The sequence below is a fragment of the Lepisma saccharinum genome, chromosome 14 (genome assembly GCF_977018435.1).
Source record: "Lepisma saccharinum chromosome 14, izLepSacc3.1, whole genome shotgun sequence".
NCBI classification, from domain to species: Eukaryota; Metazoa; Arthropoda; class Insecta; order Zygentoma; family Lepismatidae; genus Lepisma; species Lepisma saccharinum.
The window spans coordinates 20,038,311-20,056,729 of record NC_139242.1 but is presented as its reverse complement, the minus strand read 5'-3'; the positions used below and the strand labels follow the sequence as shown (position 1 = coordinate 20,056,729).

Below are 18,419 nucleotides of genomic sequence, written 5' to 3'. Positions count from 1 at the left end.
TTTAATTTTGTTAACTTTAGCGGTGACGAGGGCCTCCCCGAAGACGTAGTGGTAACATCGTCGCATTGTAATCAAGGGGTACCGGGTTCGAAACCTGGTGGAGGCACATTGTACAATGGTTCGGATCCCACTTTAAACTGTAGGTCCAGTCCCGATTAACCTAGCTGTGCATAAAGTGGACTTGAAATATCAATTCAAACTTTAGCGGTGACAAAGTAAGATTACTGAACATTGCATTTGAACTGTCTTTAGCACAGTCTAAGCATGAAAAGTCCCAGGTTCCAACTCCTGTTAAGGGGAGATTAAAACACAATATCCAACAACGCAGGGAATTTAGAGGTCGGAAAGGGAATTTGGGGGCAATCACGAGGGAATTTTCAGTCTGAACCAGGAACAACAATGGAAAGGACTGCCAGAAGTGAAAGTGAATGGGTCAAGTCAAGAGTAGGCTGTGAATCCAAGAATAAAACCTGTTTCGCGCAAGTTTCACGAATTCCAAACGCCTGAAGAAAGTGTTCTCTGAGTGTTGTCTCTCATGTTTATTTTTGTAAAGCTGAGCAAGTATGATTTCTGACCTTGTATTAATCCAACATGCCAAAAGATTCGAGAGGTTGAAGCCTAAACCCGCTTTCAATACACCCATTTATGATTCGGGTAAGCGGCTTGAGTGCGATACACACCCAGCGTGAAGGTACTTTTAACATCCACGTGAGGACGAGCTGACATAGTTCCGAACCTTCCTGGGAGCCATTACGCATTCATTTCACATGAAACGCTCACACTCAGAAGCGCGCACACGATGGATCCGATAGCAGAGGCAGTATTAACACTCGTCGGCTGGCAATGGATGGGCTGTGCGCTGTGACAAAGGTCACACATAAACGCCCATACGATGCACCTCGCTGCAACCTTGGGTCTCGCTTCCTCCATCCGATCGGGCACGGCTACTGACACGGTGGAATTTCAGAACGGGAGGATATCCGCCCACCATACGAAAGGGGAATCTGTTATCTAGCTTATTGTGATAGGAATCACTGATAACCGCTCTCGTTTCGATCGCAGTGTTTAGTGCAGGCTGTGGTATGACAGGTGAAAGCTTGTGCGTCGCTGTGGCCAGCTAGGGGTGATTCAGGAAGGCAGAAGACGTCGTGGAATGTCCCGCTGTTCGTCGGAGCTGGATTTTCATTCACAGTACACCACGTCGACCCATGATAACGTCGTGAGCATACTTAGCAGGTGAGTTGCGCGGAGTTCTCTTTCTTTGTTAGTAGCCAAAGACTCCAACATGAAACACACATAAACATATATGAATTATCTAATCACGCACTTGATACTTGAGTTTCAAATCCACTTATGCACAGATAGGCTAATCTGGACTGGATCTACAGTTTACAGAGGGATCAGAACAACCATGTGCCCCTCCACCTGGTATCGACCCGAGACCACTTAATTACAAATGGTCGACGTCACCACTACACCATCGAGTGGTGTTTTGTTGTAAGTCCATTTTATACACAGACCGGCTAATCGGGAACCGAACCACTATGTGCCTCCACCGAGTACAGAACCCGGAACCCCTTGATTACAAGGCGACAACGTTACCACTATGCCATCAGGGAGACCCTAAGCCCCGTTTGCACGTGTGTAGTTCCTAGTAGCTATCATGAAGATCGTAGATTTAACCATGGAGCCCAGCTTGCAATACTCGTGTAATTATACGTACTATTAAGTTTGATGTCCACTAATGTAACTATTTGCGACAAGCCATTCCTTTTGTTTTTACAGGATAATGACATAAAATATCAACACAACTCACTTTCAGCCACCACATAGATTACATAACTTCGAGAGCCATGAAAACCCTTGGGCTAATTTACAGATATCACACATGTTTCTGCCCTCAAAACCTACTTTACATCGTGCGTAGTATCTATTCTTGAATATGGTTCCTGTATTTGGTCTATGGCCTGTGATAGCAATATAAAGAGAACAAACAAAGTGGTAAATTTCTTTATCAGAATAGTCAAACATAGATGCCCAGCCCTTGCAAACTTTTCCAAACATGAAATTCTGTCCACTCTTCAAATTCACGATCCTTCCCTTCGCCGTCAAGTTTCAGATCTAACATTTCTTTTCAAAATCATGAATGGACAACTTTTCACTAACGAACTCTTGCCACATCTTCACATCCGGATCCCACGTACCAACAGCAAATGCAACAACTTCTTTTATACAAAAGCATCAAGGCTATCCCTAGAACAAAGGTCATTTCTCTATAGGCTACAAACAAGGTACAATACACTAATTGATCCTCCAGGCTTCCATCTATCTAAGCAGGCTTTCAGAAATGCGTGCATCAAGCAGCTGAAGAGTAATTAATATTTGTTATACCCTTGTTATTGTTTTATTATTATTGTTTAATTTTTATTATTTTTATTGTATTATTCTTGTTACATATGTGTGCGTGCTTCTCATTTGTTAATTTCTATTTTTCTCGCTGTTGATATCCTGATATAAAATGGATCCTCTCTGTATTCAGGATTTCTCAAATAAATAAATAAATAAAGCAGAATGAACGTAACCAAAGTTGTGGTGGTATAGTTTCTGTAGATTTCAATGACTTTCAATAGCAATAACAAAAACTATAATCGAAAAATAATTACGACCTGTTAACAGAGAGCCTGATGACATTAATACTCGGCGCTACAAGCCTAGCTGAGCCTTGGCCTCCTCAACAATCAGCCCCTGCCATCTTGTATCTAATATCCTCTCGCCTGTCCCATAATTATCCAATACATAATCAGATCATCTAACCTTGGTTTTGTTTTCCCTTGCATGAGAATAGGAACCTCTGAAATGTCACATGATATCTCACCCGGCTTCTCTTAGTTCTCATTCATATCCTTCATTAATTTTAGTATATTGCAAAATATTTTTCATTCGCTTCTTAGTGTATTTTCCTTAATTCATTTCGCAAATAAAGACACTAGATCCGAAATTTACTGCTTTCACAAGGTGACTTCATTTGTATACGTATTGTAATTTTGTATTCAGCTTCGTTTTTCTGCCACTTGGTCTAATCGTGAAGTGACGAAATTTTAGAAATTACAAATCAAAAGATAAATAGAGTACTTACCTTTTTACGCTTCCAATATATAAATATTTCTGTCACACAACACCTTGGTCAATGGTATTTTTCAAAATTTTGTAGATTTTTGCAAAGTCTGTCATCTTGAAACTTGACCGATTTCTTTGAAGCAGATTTGTCTCTGAGGTAATCACTATTTGCAGAATAGTGCCAGAAATGTGTGGATGCACGAGAACAACATTTCCAACATCCCTTGTGACAATTAATGTGCTTATTTTGATCGTAATTGTAACTGTAATTTTGAGAACTTGAAGTCATTTCGAAGCTAGCGGTTTCCATAGCGGAGATATCACACGTGATTTGTCGGAAGGTGCCGTCTGGCCGGCCGCCAAGCGGGGCGCCGACAGGCGCACAAAGGACGGCGAAACGCACTGTATGTCAGCTAGAAAGCTCCGAATTTATATTACGCTAGTTTATATGGTCACAGTACAGTGACTGTCTTCCACTTCATACCCGTCCCTCCTCAACCACGTATGACATTTCAATGTGTATATTACAGTGCAATTGATCCCGAAAAAAATTGATGTTAGTTTTTTTTTTTTTTGTGGCGGGCATTTAAAACATTGTCCAAACAGAGAAACAAACAATGTTTTGTCTAGTACCATCTTGGAACGTTTTGTCAGATTTCACTCGAATACTATACCAGACCAGTCACCCGACGTGTCTAATTGCTGTACGAATTTCAAACAAAAACCAGTAAATTGTATGCCCTTCTGGAGACCACAATATACGTAAGTGCTTTTCACTCATTTCAAATCCACACCCCTCCTAACTACTCATTATATTGTGATGTTTTTATGAAAAACATATCGCTCGAGGCGAGGGATGTTCCAAAACTGTAATATATTGGTTTCTTAATGTACGAAAATATAGTGAAGACTTATACGAGCAGAATTTGAACCTCTCGCAAGATACAGAAAATCGGAATTTTGCCCACCAACTTGAAATATGTTATCGATTTCGTTGAAATGTAATAGGAGTTAAATCTTCCATGGTACCTAGCATGTGCAGGAATTTCAGCTCCGAAGCTTTAAGCTGGCGTTCACAGTATTCCGAAGGGACTAGATTTGTAAAGGTGAATTTTAAATAGCTGCGTTCTGGGGAGGAGGGGGATAGATATACTATAAAATATTACATAATTATTATGTTTATTATTATTTATTTTATTTAGTTAAGGCTTTAAGTAATGCCTTTTCTTGCATTTATGTTTAACCTTGGCCTTAAAGTTTGTTCAAAGACAAAAAAATGTAATCGGGAGTCATTATCACTTTGGTTTTCCTGAGTTCTTTAATGCTTTCACTACAAAATTTTGATTTTCTCAAAATTTTCGGAGGGCATATAGCCCCATCAGCCCCAGCCTTTTGAATTCGCCCCTCTCTTACCCTCTCTTAAATTATGTCCTAAAATTACTGTGAGCTTAGTTCCTTATTCTGAAAAATTATTCTAGTTGGAATTTTGAAACGTTTTGCATAACACGGTGTAGTAGTGTGCGTAACAAATGTGCGTTCCAACTCCTAACAGAAACAGTTTTGCCTAAATACTTCTAAATTTATGGCAATTATAATGTTCACAAAACTAATAAGTTGCTGCTCTTTGCCTCCAGCACACCCTAAATTGCACACTATATTTTAAAGATTTCATTGCTATTTGTAGATCAAGGTATAGAGGAAATTCAGTGGAGAGATTTGCAATAAAAATTAATTTCAACTTATTATTGTATTGTTAAGATATAAGTATAATGCTAACTCCTAATATTCCAGTCCATGTATTTTCGGGATTTAAACCAAACGTAGCTTGATAATCAGATAGCATTGTAATACAAACGAATGCCTCACATCTTACGGTAGGATTCTATAAAATTTCAAACACGCAGCATATCAAGGCGACTATTGCTAATACGTAGCTTATGACAAAGAAAAAATCGTTATCAGACTACTGATAATGGCTTGTAATAGAACTAGAATGATTAGATAAAAAATTCTGAGTTCAATGCAAACAAATTAATTTGTTGAAAGAGAATGATTGAAAAAATATTTTTATAACTAATTGACGTACCATTACCACCTTCTAAAAATGAGGAAAACGGGCGTTTAGGAATTATGGTGTCCTGATCATAACTAGAAATAGTCTCCTTGATGGTTGTGTTTTGTCGCAGAAATTTAAGTAATCAGTTGTATATTTTCAAATGAATTGTGCGTATCGACTTTCATAAAAATGTTGCCCAAAATATATTTAAATAAATATCAGGTTCGCAAACTGATTTTTGGTGAAATCGTGCTTCACCCTCCTTCTACATCTACGTTGGCTCTGCGACCGAGCGTGCTCAGTGGTCCATTCACGATTTCACACCTCAGGCAAGTTCGAATCCTGACTTTCAGATGAGTGTTCCTTTGTGAGTGTCGATCTAATCATCATTCATCTGCATCATCGCAATTAGCCTGCAGAGGAAACAAAGCGACATACACGTAAGAAAATTTCAAGAAAATACCTCCATCTCCTCATATGAAGTAAAACTTCAGATACATTCAAAATTCATTACTTTAAAGGCTACTTGGTTGATGTGAAACTATTATTGCAGTTTTGTCGCCATTTATTGCCGGTCCCCTTACCGAAGTAGTTAGCGCTACGACACCGGGGTCCTGGTTTCGATTCCTTGCCTTTGGGTGTCCCTTCAATTTAATCATATCACCACTCATCCTATTCTTCGAGATTAGCCAAAAGTTGCAGAAAAGCGAAGTAAAATAAACCAAACCAATTAATATGTTCCTAGATATCAGTATAGGATGGGTTCATTATATTTGAATTTACCAATATGTATTTCTTAACTTTTCACGCGTTGGCCTTGACTAATCTTGCAGCCCATTTTGCAAGGAAGCACAATACAGGATGGAAACAAGGTTTATCGAGTGTACCACACGTAATTTCAATGCAAATTGTATCCAATGATCCGTTGAAGAAAGAGTCCAATCACTACATGTAACTTAGCGGCTAAAGATGTCTTACAATCTGGAGCCGTATTGCATGTGTAGTAAAACGGAAAATTAGGACATCTGATTGCACTCCAACGACCATGGCACCTTCATATGATGTGTGTTAACGCTTGTCACAATTTTCACATGATAAATTCAAGCTCCTAAAGACGTGACTATACCACGTAACGACCTACAGTTTAGTTTCTCACACATCAGAAGCTTTTCTTTCTTTATTCCACCCTTTTTGCCTTTCCAGCCTTATCACATTTTTTAGTGGTGTTAGAAATGTAATTTTTCAATGTTAAACTCTCTTACTAATTGGAAGTCATTGTAAATCGCAGATTTTGCATGAAAATAAAAATGCAATAAAAATTGTTCGTTCTCAATTGAAAGCAACACGGAAACTCCTAAGCGAGATATTTATTTAATATTTGCTTTCATCAGCTGTTATGGTCGTTAGGTTCGTAAGGTGGTATGCTGCATTGTCGGGACTTTGTTCATTATCAGGTGTGCAGGTTATAACATGATGCAAGATAAACACACACGCACACACAAATATTGGCCGTTACATATTAGAACGTGCCGCAAAGCTTTCAAATTTCTAAAATAAAATTTGAATAATCTTCTGCTATACCAATGACTGATTCCACGTCAAATCACCCGAACCATGCAACCCACCGATTCAGATTTTCATGAAACTTGTTGCATTCGTTAATACTAATCAGGTATAAAAACATGAAACATTTTTCTTCTGTACACTTCATAGTTACGATAAACAGGAGGCTAAAGTTTCAGAATTTTGTACGGATCGGTCGTTGCCTAGGCCATGGAAGTGCTTAACAGAAAAAGTTATTTCTCAGAGTCAAATCGATATATCACTTTGATTTTTTTAATAAATTTAATACGTATATGTATGTTCTATTTAAAAAGTTGCCACCAAGATTCCTTTCCACTGAGAGTCAGAAAAAATATTATATTTTAAATATTATTTTGTGTCAACGTCTGACGTGACTAAAATTGCATTATCACTAAAAGGCACTGCAGTTATCATGCCGATCTTTTTTCATGTTTAAGCTTAAAGTATGTTCTAAAAGTGTATAAAATAAAATTAGTGGCTTTCTTACTACTTCTATTAAGAAATCTTCATTAAAAGAAATTTTTGTGGACATTCATATGGGTTATTCCATGCCAAATCATCACAAAAAATGAACTTTCAACCAGACCATTATAGATTTTCATGAAATTTAGTAGGATGGTAGAAGGCATGAAGTAACTTACATATGTAAAACTTTCCTCAATGATACACGGTATTTTTACAGCATGGTTGCCAACCTTATAACAAATGTAAAAATTTAAGTGCTTACAAGGTCAAATAAAACAATTCATAATTTTGCTTCCAATTGTGGTATAACTTTCATCTTAGGCTTCTTTAGTAGTTATGGAAGCATAGTTTTCACAAAAAATATCTTTATTTGAAAATATTGAAATTTTCATTCAAGGTAACTTGATGTTACTTTTGACCTTTCATATATAAACATATATGTATGTTCAATTTTGTGGGGAATAAAGTATGTTACACAGTAAAATGCAATCTCAGTTTGGTGTAAGTTTCATTTTGGGATGACTTGGCAAACAAGAATAAAAAATAATCTGACAGTAGTACGCCTCATTCGATGCAACACTTTATATACCAGTCAGTGAAGGGAAAACAACATCGAAAGGCAGGATTAATTCCGTGAAAGCTGAATTTTGGTCTGTTGTTAGAATACTACGAGAAGTGAAATATCCTAGAAGTCCCCGTCCCTCTCCCAGGTGCTCCCCCTTCTCCTGAAACCCCAGTTTCTGACCTACGAACTGAGGGTTCCTCGTATAACCCTGTAACTAATGATCATAAACAGATTTTTTTGTCATGATTCTCATTCGATGGACTGACAATAAAAAAGGTTCTTTGACTTTTTCTAATGTCAGTGATGTTGCCGTAATTTGACCAAAATTCAGCTGTTACGGAAGTGATCCAATCATTCTATGTTCTTCCCTTCGTCGAATGAGGCGTAGTACTGTCAGATTATTTTTTATTCCTGTTAGCAAAGTCATCCCAAAATGAAACTTACACCAAACTAAGATTGCATTTCAGTGTGTAACATACTTTATTCCCCACAAAATTGAACATACATATGTTTATATATTCAAAGTAAAAAGTAACATCATGTGACTTTGAAGTGACAATTTCAATATTTTCGTATAAAGATCTTTTTGTGAAAACTATTCTGTCCTTGCTTCAAAAGAAACACAAGATAAAGTTATGCTATAAGTGTAAGAAAAGTTATGAATTGTTATATTTGACCTTGTAAGCACTTACATTTTACATTTGTTGTAAGGTTGGCAACCCTGCTGTATGAATACCGTGTATCACTGAGGGCTACAATTTTACATATGTATAAGTTACTTCATGTCTTCTACCATCCTACCAAATTTCATACATATCTGAAATGGTCTGGTTGAAAAGTTCATTTTTTTGTGATGATTTGGCATGGAATATCCCATATGAATATACATAAAACATTTTTGATGTAGATTTATTAATAGAAGCAGTGAGAAAGCCACTCATTTTATTTTATAAACTTTTAGAACATACTTAAAGCTTCAACTTTAAAAAGATCGGCATGATAACTGCAGGGTCATTTAGTGATAATGCAATTTTAGTAATGTCAGACGTTGACACAAAAAATCAACATTATTTACAATACAATTTTTTTTTCTGGCTCTCAGTGTAAAGGAATCTTGGTGACAACGTTTAAATAAAATAAAATATATCTATTAAATTTAGAAAAAAAATCAAAGTGATATATCGATTCGACTCTGAGAAACAATTTTTTCTCCAGGCACCATGGCCAAGGCAATGACCTATCCGTACAAAATTCTGAAACTTTAGCCTCCTGTTTCTCAGTAACTATGAGATGTACAGAAGAATAATGTTGCATGTGTTTACACCTTGTTGAATCGTTGGGTTGCATTTTGAATTTTTTCTGGGTGATTTGATGTGGAATCAGTCAATACAAAAATCAATATCAAAATATAGTTTTGATTGATTGATTTGGTTTATTCTATTTTGCTTTTCTGCCACTTTGGCTAATCGCGAAGATCAGGATAAGTGATAATATGATGAAATTGATGAAGGGACACCTATGCTCAGCCCGGGATTCGAATTCGGGATCCCTGGCGTCGTATAGCACGCTGTGATAACCACTCTGCCACAGAGATCGGTCAAATAGTTTTGAACTTTAAAAAAAATCATATTCTTCAAAAGGGAGCTTTAAAACAGGTTTTGGCATCATGCAAATGTAAGAATTGATAAAGCTCTATATACTGTGGAGAATTGTTACTCATTGAGTGTCTCTGTCCGCACAGTCAAGTGTTGTAGACAAAACATTCTAATGCCAGCCACGCCGAATGGAAACGTAGCTGTATTAGGTGTTTCCTCAGTTTGTGAAACCAGGACTCTTTTTATCAGAGCTGTTTGCCAGCCGGAAATTGGTTCCGCATGTGAGGGTGGAGTGTCATCCGGCCTTTTCATGTGTGCAGAGCCACTTCACCCTTGCGTACACACGCTGATGGGTCTCAAATTACCTTTGGCGTCGTTTTTATTTTCCTCGTCATGAAGAGTACTCCTCTCATCGTAATGATATTAGCGACGAATCCACTACGATTCAGGTTCTGTTTAAGTCTTTACGTGTATGTAATGTATTACTGCTCAGCACTTAGGAAAATTCTCTATTCGGAATGGTGGAGACAATTTTATATTTTATGATGGTAAAACAAATGTGCCTTTGAGGCCCAACACATACAACAGTCCATGAGCTACAGAGGAATAACATTGGAATGAAAAATGGCTGTTAGGTCGCTTTTATGCTACTTTATCGCTACATTAAATAAAATAGCGTAGTTAAATGAATGAATGATTTAAAATTTTTGGGTGCGTCGGTCATTTTGCACCCTTCAAAGTATTCTGGGGAAAACACCCTTATCTAAGATCTTTACCTAGGAGTGTAAAAAGTGTATGTTGTAAAAAGACCTGCACAGGAAGTACACGACACATTAAAAAGGTAAGGACACACTAAAGAAACTTCCACAGAGACAGCGTAAAAGGTTCTCTCTTCACGCAAAGCCAAACACATTAGTTAAGACACTGTCATCATCTTCCAACATAGATTATCAATCTCTTGAAAGGTTAAACTCTGTCTGAGAATATTAAAATTGGTGCATTCGAGACGGACGTGAGGAACATTTAAAACGCATTACAGGCACGACTCAGCAGAGTGTTCATCCCTCCCTTGCAAACATGGTGTCGTTGATGCTCTATCAAAAGTCATAGTTTGTTGGGTGCGTAGCCATGTAATTTAAGTTTTGGATTCCCAGGTTCGAATCCCGGTGTCCCTTAAAGAATTGCATCTAATTGTCGTCGCGGTAAGACAAAAGTGGAAGAAAAGCAATGCTATAAATAACAAAATATATAAGTCAAAACTTGTTGTAAGTCCACTTTATTCACGAATAGGCCAATCGGGACTGGACCTACAGTTTAAAGTGGATACGAACTGCTATCTGCCTCCACCGGGGATCGAACCTGGGACCTCTTTATTACAAGGCGATAGTATTAACGCTACGTCATCGAAGAGGTGCAATCGGTGCTATAGGGTAAAATATTATACAGAGATGAATATTTTAAGAAAAGTCAAATGCATAAATTAAATATTTTTTATTCATTTTAAAATGAAATTTTGTTCACGAAAGATGTTCATTCGTTCTTCTGATAAGGACACCTCTCTGACTTTACTTTCATACATTTCATCTAATCATTATTTATCCTTACCGTCGCGATCAACTTAAAGGGTTAGAAAAGAAACACAAAATGAAACCAAAATAATATATTAAATAGATTTTGTGCTAATACCAGGTTCATTATACCGATTAAAATTCCATGTGTTTACATACTGAAATATCTTATTTTTGCATCATATTATACACTCATCTTTGTCTTATTATACGTTCGTAATATTTTATGGTTATGTATATGTTGAGTATTTTTTATTATTATTTTAGGTATTTTGCAAGTTATGTTCTTGAAAGGTTACTAGTTTTGACAATTCGGTTCGTATTCTGACTAAATCATTAATGTGTATTTGCGTCGTCGTCAATTATATCCAGTTATCATTCATTCATTATATCGTGGTTAACCTGGAGAGGTATGAAAACGATGTAAAGTAGTCAAAATTGAAACAGGTTACGGAAATCGTCTACAATTTACTCCTCCTCAGGGAAGACAATTCTAGCTGAATTATGTTGTTTTTTTCCATTCCTGTAATCTATCTCTGCGTGTGGGGTGAAGGGGTGTTTGTGTTTATTTTGAAGTTCAATATTGTAAAAATGTTTTTGCAGGTTCGACCGTAAGGAATCCGAGATAACGCAAAATGAGCACCGAGTTGTCACCCAAATACGTCACAAGAAGAACTCCGTCCTCTTACAGGTAGGTGCTAAGTTATGAAATTATCAATTTTCAAGTAAAGAATAAGAGCTCTTTTCACTTTGGACATTGCGAAAGTGCATTACATGCGTACTCCACCCAAAACAATTGTCCACAAAAATAGGTTACATAATTTGTAGGGCTGAGCAGATACCACTTTGAACTGAGAGCGACGATACCAATGCCGGTACTCTTACCGAAACCCACTGATACCCCTTTACTGGAAGTATGTGTCTGACAGACACGCATCGTTTTTTTTCTCGTTGTGCTGGCATCCCTGTATGTTTCTGTGAAACGAGCTCCTCAATACCTTCATAATTTTTTTTTCTTAGTTTGGTGGTGTGATTCATTGTTGTCGGTCGCGCTTGTGTGTTAGCTGATAAGAGCTTTTTTGTAACCTACCGTGTCTGAGAGGCACATACTTCCAATAACGTAAGTTTTTTTGCGTGTCCCTTGGACACATACTTCCAGTAGTGGAGTTTTCTTGCACACAAGTATTATTGATGTTGATGATTAGAACTTAGTTATAATGGAGGAAGGACCTTCTACATCTAGGAAAAGGAAACTAAGCGATGTAGCGAAAGTGGGTGAACCCAATTTTTGCGCCAAGGTTTCAAAAATGTGGGAAGAAATGGAAGAAGAAGACGGGCTAGAAGAGGAGATGGAAGATCTATTTTCTGATGATGATTCCGATGTGGACTCCATGTTCATTCTTGTGACATATGGTTCTTCCACTGATGATGAAGATTGTCGTAATATCGAAGCTAGTATTTCGTCTGTAAGTTGCAGGACAAATAAAGAGAATGACGTTCCAGCTTTCTTTCAAGGTAAGGAAGGATATTCTTGGGAATCTAAAGAACCAACAAAGACTAGACGTGTTCCTCGTCAAAATATAATACGAGGAATTCCAAGCTTGACAAAGATTGTTAGAAATTTAGGTGAAAATCCTCAAATGGAAGATATTTGGTCTCTAATTTTTGATGACGACATTATTGATCATATTCTGTTGTGGACAAATGTAAAATTAGAGAAAACAAGAATTAAAGTCAAAGAGCATCAAAAGAGCAATTACAGACCAACTCATAAGTGTGAAATAAAGGCACTTTTAGCTCTTTTTATGCTTACATCAATTTGTAAGTCTGGACATGAGGATATGGTTTTCCTATTTTCTACTGATTCTATGGGTAGACCCATATTTAGATCAGCTATGTCAGTGAAGCGTTTCTAAATTTTGTTACTCTGCCTCTGATTTGACGACTCTGAAACAAGAGAAACACGGAAGGAGACAAACAAAGTTGCATTTTCATAAAAAAAGAAAAGTTTTTCTCAATAATAGTTATTTTTTCTTACGTAGCACTTGCGTTGTGTATGTATATTGAAATAAATTTTATAATATTAGATTATAAGAATAAATCTATGTAATACTTTGCAAGGAAACAAAAGTTTCGGCGTTCCGTGTCTGTCAGACACATACTTCCAATTATGTAATAAAAAATCATACTTCCTGTTAAGGGATACCAATACTTGGAAAATTGTAATAATTATAAGTTGTTCAAAATGTATATTATTATTAGTGTGTATCCTACGTATGCCACTCTAATTATATGCCATATACCAGATTTTTGTTTTAAGTAATTAATTCTTTGTTTGATTGATTGATTGTTTGATTGATTTATTGTTTGTTTGGTTGCTTGATTGCTTGTTTGGTTGGTTGTTTGATTGCTTGTTTGATTGTTGTTTGGTTGATTGTTTCTTTGATACTTGTTTAGTTCGTTGTTTGGTTGGTTGTTTGTTTGTTTGATTGTTTGTTTGATTGATTGCTGTTTTAAGTCCGCTTTATGCACAGTAAGGTTAACCGGGACTGGGCCTACGGTTTAAAGTGGGATCTGAACCACTGTGCCATCTGCCTCCACCGGGTATCGAACCCGGAACCCCTTGATTACAAGGCGACAACGCTACCATTGGGTAGGCCTAAAATATTTGAGAATTACATCAAAATATTAAGTTATGTTATCACAAAATGCCAGTCCCAATTAGCCTTTCTATGCATAAAGTGGACTTAAAAAACTAATCAATCAATCGTTTATATTAATTGGTTGTTTGAATTACTGTTGTCGTGACGGTGCTACTTATGATAATTTCATATGAACAATTAAAGAGCAGGTTGAAAAAATCCAGCCACGCAAGACAGTTGGAAAATAACAGAGCAGACATTAATTCTCCAATTTTAATACTCTAATCATTGGACTGATTCAGTTAGAAATAAAAAATGCAAGTTACTGAAGCTGTGAGCAAAGGCAAGGCAAATGTCCAAGGTCTCATAATCAGCTTAATTTTGTAAAGAAAATATGATGTGCCATCACATGCTGAGCACCCACCGCACGATGATAGAAACGTGTTGGAATTCTTCTTTTAGCTCTTGCACAGGAGAGCAGGGAGGGACACACGAACCCTTGAACCAATCAGATTGATCCAGTTTCCATAGTGATGGGCAATTGTTGAGGTATTACGAGTTGTACATGTGTATACATGGAATATAGGCTATTAGTGTGACGTCACGAGCAGACAACTGAGCAGGACTGAGTCCAAACAGAACAGAGTCCATTGGAAGCCCAGCAGCCTCACGTGACAGCAGCGGCGCCGCCTATTGGCTGCGTTCCCACATCGAATGCCGGATTTCTTACTCCGGTTATTCTTTACATTATCCTTTGTAGGGTATATGTTATATATATCGACATATTCTCCGAAATCTCATACTGACGATACATATCACCACAATCTTGTTTCATAGCTGCTGCCATAATTTTAAAAGTTACCCCTTGTAATGGAAAATCCAATGTTATGGCATAGATAAAGCACGTGACGGGTTTGTTTGGACTCGGTCTTGCTCAGATGTCTGCTCGTGACGTCATACTAATATGGTCCACACTGCCTTACCAAACTTAAGCAATAGTCCAAGGTGTGTCTAAGCCGGTTAGCAACTGAATCGATCTTCCTCTCTCTATAACTACTGTCCGTACTAGGTTGACAACACAATTTATATATTTTTATAAAATCAAAGACAATTTCAGATATTGCCTGTCTCTGTGATTTAAAAAAGAAACAAATAAAGAATTCGATCTCGTTGAATTTGAATGGATGTCTTTAAATACAAACGTTTGATTTTGTAATCCTTTTCCACTCATTGCCAGCTCGAGCATCTTCGCAGACTCCAGAAGGAGCAGACGTCATCCTCATGGAGCATGGCGGAAGAGTTCCAGCGCTTAGAGTCCAGCGTCAAGGATCTGGACAAGGACCTGGACATGGTGGCCAGGATGATGCAGCAGAGCAGGGACAACCTCAACGCCCAAAAATCCATTGAGTTCCAAAAACTGTCAAAGCAAGGTACTATCTCTCTCTTTCTCTCTCTCTCCCTCTCTCTTAATGTGGTTCAAGTCGTTTCCTCGTCCTTATTTTCTTATCGCACATCAGCGATTCATCTTCAAAATTCCACCCATTGTTGAGTTACACGATTTTTCCCACTGTGCGAATGTTTAAAACAGAAGGGGATATTTCGCATGTAGGGTATGGCCTTCAGTAGGTTATTGATTGTCCTCAATGGTTCTCCATAAGGGTTAAAGGACAATCTAAGGCCCGATCTGAAGCACTTCACTATCAAATACCTTTCTATTTATTTTAACTTTATACACGAATTAATGTGCACCCTTGAAATTAAATATTAATAAATAAATTACGACATGATCCTAAAGAGTAATATTTAAAGTGTGGCTTGTTGACAAATACGCATTTAGGTTTACATTAATTATCAACTAGTGGTTCTATTGTTTGTAGCTTTTCTCGGCTAACATCATTAAAATAATTTGAAAAGTGCTGATTTCCTTTGGCATATTGCATTTTGAATACGGAAAAATTCGAATTAATACTAATCCTGAAATCGATGATTTCATTAAAATACTCTGAAAACTGATTATTATCAAATGATTTTTTTTATTTTTAATAATGTTAGTCAGAGAAAAACTGTTTCAAGATAGCCTCTCACGAAGCGGTATAATTTATGCTAGGCCCCGGTTACGTGCCACTCGGCGGTTGAGAGACACTAATCTAAGGAACTCTCGTCTTTGTCTAATATAAGTCCCAAAATGAATAAAGCATAGAAAACTAGTCTAAATCGAAAAACAAAAGAAAGTATCCAAAATGGTCATGATAATTTCAGGAGAAAATTCTAATGAAGTTTCAGCCTCCCCGATGGCGTAGTGGTAATGTCGCCTTGTAATAAAGGGGTCCCGGGTTCGATACCCGGTGGAGGCACATGGCACAGTGGTTCGGAACCCACTTTAAACTGTAGGTCCAGTGCCGATTAACCTTTCTGTGCATAAAACTTAAAACCACAAATCAATCAATAAAACAACAATTCAACAACAAATTCTAATAAAGTTTAAAGTTTCAAAGATGATAGAAATCTTTGTGTCAATGTACGAGTACTATGTACAGATAAACAAACTAGGGATAATATGTCGTCGTCACCGGGCCTCGAACTTGCAAACTGGTGTAAAGAGTAATTACGTCTCGTGCCCGGGAGGGGATTATTTTCTGTAGCATACTTATTGCTGTTCAGTTGCGAAATGAAATCGGACCGATGATAAGCTTCCCAAGTAAGATAAATGAATAAGGTAATCACAACGGTTTATAGTCAGGCCTTAGGTCTTCTAACAGTATTTCTATATCGGTTAAAATTTGCAGCGATTCTTGAAAATAATAGAGACATTAGCCTACTGGGTTATTGCCTTTGTGAAAACATGTCAATAGCCCTTTTCTCAAGAACGTCACTCTGCTTGTGAAGAAAATCCGACGAACTCATTGAAGAAAATTGCTCTGCGAATACTAGTTCCGGCAGCGCCTAATTGTACGTCACAAATTACCTAACTTGCGAATTGTCTGAAGCTGTTTGGTGGTGGCTCCTGTGTTTATTGTGAGAAATATACTTGCCTTCCCATTCATGTTCGATGCCGCCCTACGTGAGTTGCATGCAATTAACCAATTACTGACAAAGCTCCCAACTGCTTTCATGCCATATGGGTTTGAAATACGCGTTTAAGATAGCAATCACACCAGACTGCTTACGGTTTTGTCTTCGCACGGTAACCACTATGATACCGCTATGGTCTAATTTTAAAACTTATGTGACAAAAAAGGCTGAAAAAAATGTTCACTGATAATCCGTATATACGAGTATGGGTATAGGTACACGTATGAGTATGTGTTGTTATTATTATTGTTATTCTTTATTACTTGAAGTAGGGTTGTGTTACATATGTGTATGTGTTACATTTGTCTATACTATAATATGTTGTGACATTCTATTGAATCTGTACCATTTGTTTAATATACGTACATTCATGCTTTTGTAATAGGAGCCAATATTATCTGCTGAAGGAAAATAAATAAACAACTAACCAAAGTTGTAATTGTGACAGTGTAATTTTTTTGCAACTAGAAAATGTAACTATTGATTGATTGATTTAGTTCATTTTCCTTCGCTTTTCTTCCACTTTTGGCTAATCGCAACAAAGAGGATGAGTGATGATATGATGAAAGAACACTCATGGCCATGCAGGGATTAGAATCTGGGACCCCTGGTATATATCATCGCTACCAATAATAATAAATCATTTGCCGACAATTTTTTTTCTTGCAGTCAGTGGCTTGTCCAAAATTTTCCATTGAGGGTGAGGGGAAGTTCTAATTTAGAAGGGTGTAAGGGAACATATAGACCCAAAATGATAATAAATTGGGTCTTTGTGAAGAGTTTTAGGAGATGTTGAGGATATTTTTTGAGGGGCGTGCTGAGGGTATGTGGATAAATCACAGTTTGCAATTAGTAAATTATCTCCTAATATTTTGAGCATGCATTTTCTTTACAGGTGAATCGAATGGGAAGAAAAGGCACTCTTCGTTGGACATACAAATAATAACGACGGCGCCCTCCATAGAATGCCCTCTCCCCGCATCAACGTCGGATCCGAACATCACCGAAGCGTGCGACGAGAGCTCGTCCAAGAACGAATTCTTGTCTGTTGGGAAATCCAAGAAAAAATCGTCCACCAAGGCAAAGATATCGGATTTCTTCACGTCTTTCGGACAACGGCACAATCGCACAAAGTCGACCGATTACTTGGGAAAACAACTTGCAGAGGGAGTCGAAGTGAACCATAACGTGGCACGCTCTGGCGGTGAAAAGACGAAACTCGTACCGAGCGTGACGCGAGTGCAAAGTATGACCATTCCCAATCACAACAGGTCTAGGTCTTTGGATTTTTTGTCGAGTTCCAATGGACAATATTCAAAACCAATCGCAAGAATTAACCGAGGTAACGGCGGTTCCGTCAAAACAGAAGTGAGTGAGGAAACGTTGCGTGTAATAGAAGACTTTGAAGCGTATATTATTTCATATTTAACACAGAGCAAGTCGACGATTAATACACAGGTGGTCCGTTACAGGGAAAGATTAATTGAATAGTTACAGAAAGTTAACATAGACCTTCACTCAGTGCTCGAAGTGGAGGGATGTGGGGGATAGTATCTCCCTCTGCTAGAAAAAATACGCAAAGCATCCCCCCAGATAGCCCCAAAGCTCAAGCAAACATCCTCCCAGTTAACATTTTCCACTTCAAGCACTGCCTTCGCTCATATTACAAACTGCAGCAAATATGAAACAGAACATTAAAAGTAATCTGTGTATCATGTACATAATGTAATATATAAGTTTGCCAAATAAATTCAG

At 37.4% G+C, this 18,419-nt stretch overlaps 1 protein-coding gene across 1 annotated transcript; it reads left to right on the top strand.

Annotated features, from left to right (window-relative positions):
- The first annotated feature begins 812 nt into the window (after window positions 1-812).
- On the top strand, window positions 813-18,419 carry LOC145998442 (uncharacterized). The gene is made up of 4 exons (XM_083134854.1): window positions 813-1,236; window positions 11,554-11,641; window positions 14,830-15,022; window positions 17,560-18,419. The coding sequence occupies exons 1-4, from the start codon at window positions 1,154-1,156 to the stop codon at window positions 18,153-18,155; spliced, it is 960 nt and encodes a 319-aa protein (XP_082990980.1). The 5' UTR covers window positions 813-1,153; the 3' UTR covers window positions 18,156-18,419.

What these genes read in the sequence shown, in the direction of transcription:
- LOC145998442 (XM_083134854.1), top strand. Translation starts at nt 1,154, where the DNA reads ATGTCCCGCTGTTCGTCGGAGCTGGATTTTCATTCACAGTACACCACG. An exon ending in AGAACTCCGTCCTCTTACAG is followed by an intron (nt 11,642 to 14,829) that starts GTAGGTGCTAAG and finishes ACTCATTGCCAG; the next exon opens with CTCGAGCATCTTCGCAGACT. An exon ending in CCAAAAACTGTCAAAGCAAG is followed by an intron (nt 15,023 to 17,559) that starts GTACTATCTCTC and finishes TTTTCTTTACAG; the next exon opens with GTGAATCGAATGGGAAGAAA.